Source organism: Ananas comosus, linkage group 9 (assembly GCF_001540865.1).
Source record: "Ananas comosus cultivar F153 linkage group 9, ASM154086v1, whole genome shotgun sequence".
NCBI classification, from domain to species: domain Eukaryota; kingdom Viridiplantae; phylum Streptophyta; class Magnoliopsida; order Poales; family Bromeliaceae; genus Ananas; species Ananas comosus.
In genome coordinates, this window is record NC_033629.1 from 8,343,634 (window position 1) to 8,346,620 (window position 2,987).

The window sequence follows — 2,987 nt, forward strand, 5'->3', positions numbered from 1 at the left end:
TCCACCACCACCGTAGCCTCGATAAAAACTCGTTTGCGGGAAGATTCATGTTTTTAAATCATGTTTCTGTTCCAAAAAATTCTTGTAAAGACCTTAGCTGTAATTTGTGTAAGGCATTAATGTGGTCGATTTGAATGTAATGCACTTGATAGAAGAAGTTGTCTTGATTGTTGAGGGTTGCTAGGCATTTTATTGAGTTTGTTTTCATTCGTCTTGGCGCTGTGTTTAGATGCAGCAGGATCCAGTTAGGTCACTCTACTTGATCTTCTTCTCGTATTCTTTGGTAATCGAGTTTGCTTTCTAGCTTAGTTTTTGACTTTGTGATCAATGTATTTGATGCTGGACGCTAGCTTGAGCTCTTTCTACTAGAGTGGAAGACCTTTAGCGCGCCCCGCTGTGGCCCCTCCATCTTCGGCAGCCGCCCTCTGTACCGCTCTTCGGTACCCTCCTCCTCCTCCTCCTCTCGGCGGCGGCGGTGAAGCGGCCTCGAGGGGTACGCTAATTTCTCTCTCTCTCTCTCTATCTCTCTCTCTCTCTCTCTCTCTCCCTCTCTCCTCGAGCTTTCTCCTCTTCTCTTCCTCTCCTCTCCCACGTGTCTTGCTCTCCTCTGCTGCTGCTGAGTCATGTATAAAGATGCCCAAAAAAAAAAAAAAAAATGACTTAAAATTCAAATCCACCTTATCACCTGTTTATTAGATACCCACTTTTACGAGCCTCTGGGAGAGTTGATATCGACAAGACTTTTGCCAGGTAATTAAAATAAAAAGGGTAACTATCCGGAGAAGGGACAAAAAAAACACAATTTAAGTAATATATAAAATTCAAATAATTTTGGTAATTATGCTATCTAACGACTTTTTGAATTATTTTGATTCGAGCATATTTAAACTTTTTTATTTTTAATTTTTTATATAGTAAATATATTTTTTATGTAGTTTCGGTAAGCCTTCATCTGATATCGGCTCCCTCAGAAGGCATCAAGGTAAATAAAAATAGATGAGATGAACCACATTGCTAAGTCTTTTAATTTTTAAGTTTTTGACTCTTCGGTAAATTCAAAATTCTTAATCTCTCAATTGAATTTTAAATCTGACTTTTTAACACTCTACTACTTTACTTTTTTTACAATAAATGTTCACATCACACTAGCCACGTAATATTAAAAATAAATAGAAAAGTGTTATAATTTTGAAATTTAAAGATAAAGGATGATAGTCAAAAAAAAAAAAAAAAAAATTACTATGCCGCTGGTGGCTCTAGATGTGTCTCATCTAGCAGCCGTCGCAGTCTACACATATTCTCTGTCCTCACCACCACCACACCCTATACCGCTCGTACCACCTCCCGTACCACCACCGCCACCATCGCCTCCACCACTCCCAATACCCCCATGGCAGCCACCGCCTATACCACCGCCGTCACCGCCGCCATCACCACCGCCGCCGCCCATACCGCCGCGGCCANNNCCACCGCCACCGCCACCGCCACCGCCACCGCCACCGCCACCGTAGCCAATTCCGTGCTCTCCGCCTACTCCATAACCGGCCCCACTGCCGCTTCCTCCACCAGAACCGTACCCACCTAAACCACCATAACCGACAGTGCCACCAGAGCCGCCGCCTCCACCACCACCAGAGCCACCGCCGTGATCTCCACCAACTCCGTACCCACCTCCACTACCACCACCACTTCCAAACCCTACCCCATGTTCTCCTATCACACCATTACCAGGGATGAAGTGCTCCCCAACTCCATAGCCGCCGCCGCCACCGGAGCCTCCACCTCCGCCACCACCATAGCCTCCGGCAGCACCACCACCACCGTAGCCCGAGCCGCCACCAATGCCGTGGCCGGCACCATATGGGAATGGCTCAAAAGTGAGGAGAGCTCTAGTGGCATTACATATGGTTACACTAAAGAGAACTAGGAGTGCAACACCAACAACTTTAGTTGTAGTAGTCGTGGTGCCCATAACGCTAATGTTTGTGTTAAGGACTTGGATGGGAAGGAACAAGGGTGTGAGTATGGCTATTTATAGAGATCGATCGGGGAGGAGGGGGAGAGAGAGAGGGAGAGAGAGAGAGACACAGAGAGAGAGAGAAAGAGAGAGAGTGGTTAGGGAATGTCGTGTATGCCCATACACTATAACACTATGCACACACATTAGTAGCGCATGCGGATGGAGTTTATGCGTTTATGCTGTATTGCATATTTCTGCGTTGCATGTTACCCATCGTTTTCTCACTCATTGGCTATTGCCGGGATTTATGATTACTTTGTTGGACGATCGAACTGAAATGATCGTTGAGATTGAGCAACAACGAAAAAAGGAAAAATTAATTAATAAATCTACAGGTGAAAATGCAATGCGAGAACCATTATGAATTAGGTCTTTAGCTGCAATTTTTTTTTGACTGGTTTCATGGTAAAAGAGAATTTCATTACAAAGGCGCTTTTTAGTCAACATTTAAGAAAAGCATCCCAAAGTATTCTTATAAGATAAAAAATGTTGACACTTCGAAAAATATTATCATATATATTAACCGTTTATCATATCAAACAAATTTATTGATCATAAATTTAAATTTCGACGACGTTTGGCATAAGTATCAGCGTATACGCAGCCACTCTCCATGTGCCGATTACCAACACTTTCAAATGTGACCATAGACTGCTTTGGAACATTTTTTAAATATAAAAAAATATCCTTAAATATTAATTTTCTTGCTGTAATGTCTTTTTAGCTTTTGTTTATTTTAAATTTTACTAATATTAGTTAATTAATTTTAAAATTTTATTAAATTGAATGATTTTATTAGCAATCACTTAGTATATAACTGTATATTGACGGAATTAATCAGCAATGCAAAAGGAAAGAATGAGATGTGATTATACGTAAAGCAATGTTAATTGTATAGAGCGTAAATTTTATAATCTAGCTATCCAAAAACCAAATATTTATAGTAGTCTTATCAATATTCTTTTAA

General features: G+C 41.3%; 1 protein-coding gene across 1 annotated transcript; it reads right to left on the minus strand.

Moving 5' to 3' along the window:
• LOC109714764 (glycine-rich cell wall structural protein 1.8-like) lies at positions 1,289–1,972 on the minus strand. Its single transcript, XM_020239476.1, has one exon. The coding sequence runs from the start codon at positions 1,970–1,972 to the stop codon at positions 1,289–1,291; it is 684 nt and encodes a 227-aa protein (XP_020095065.1).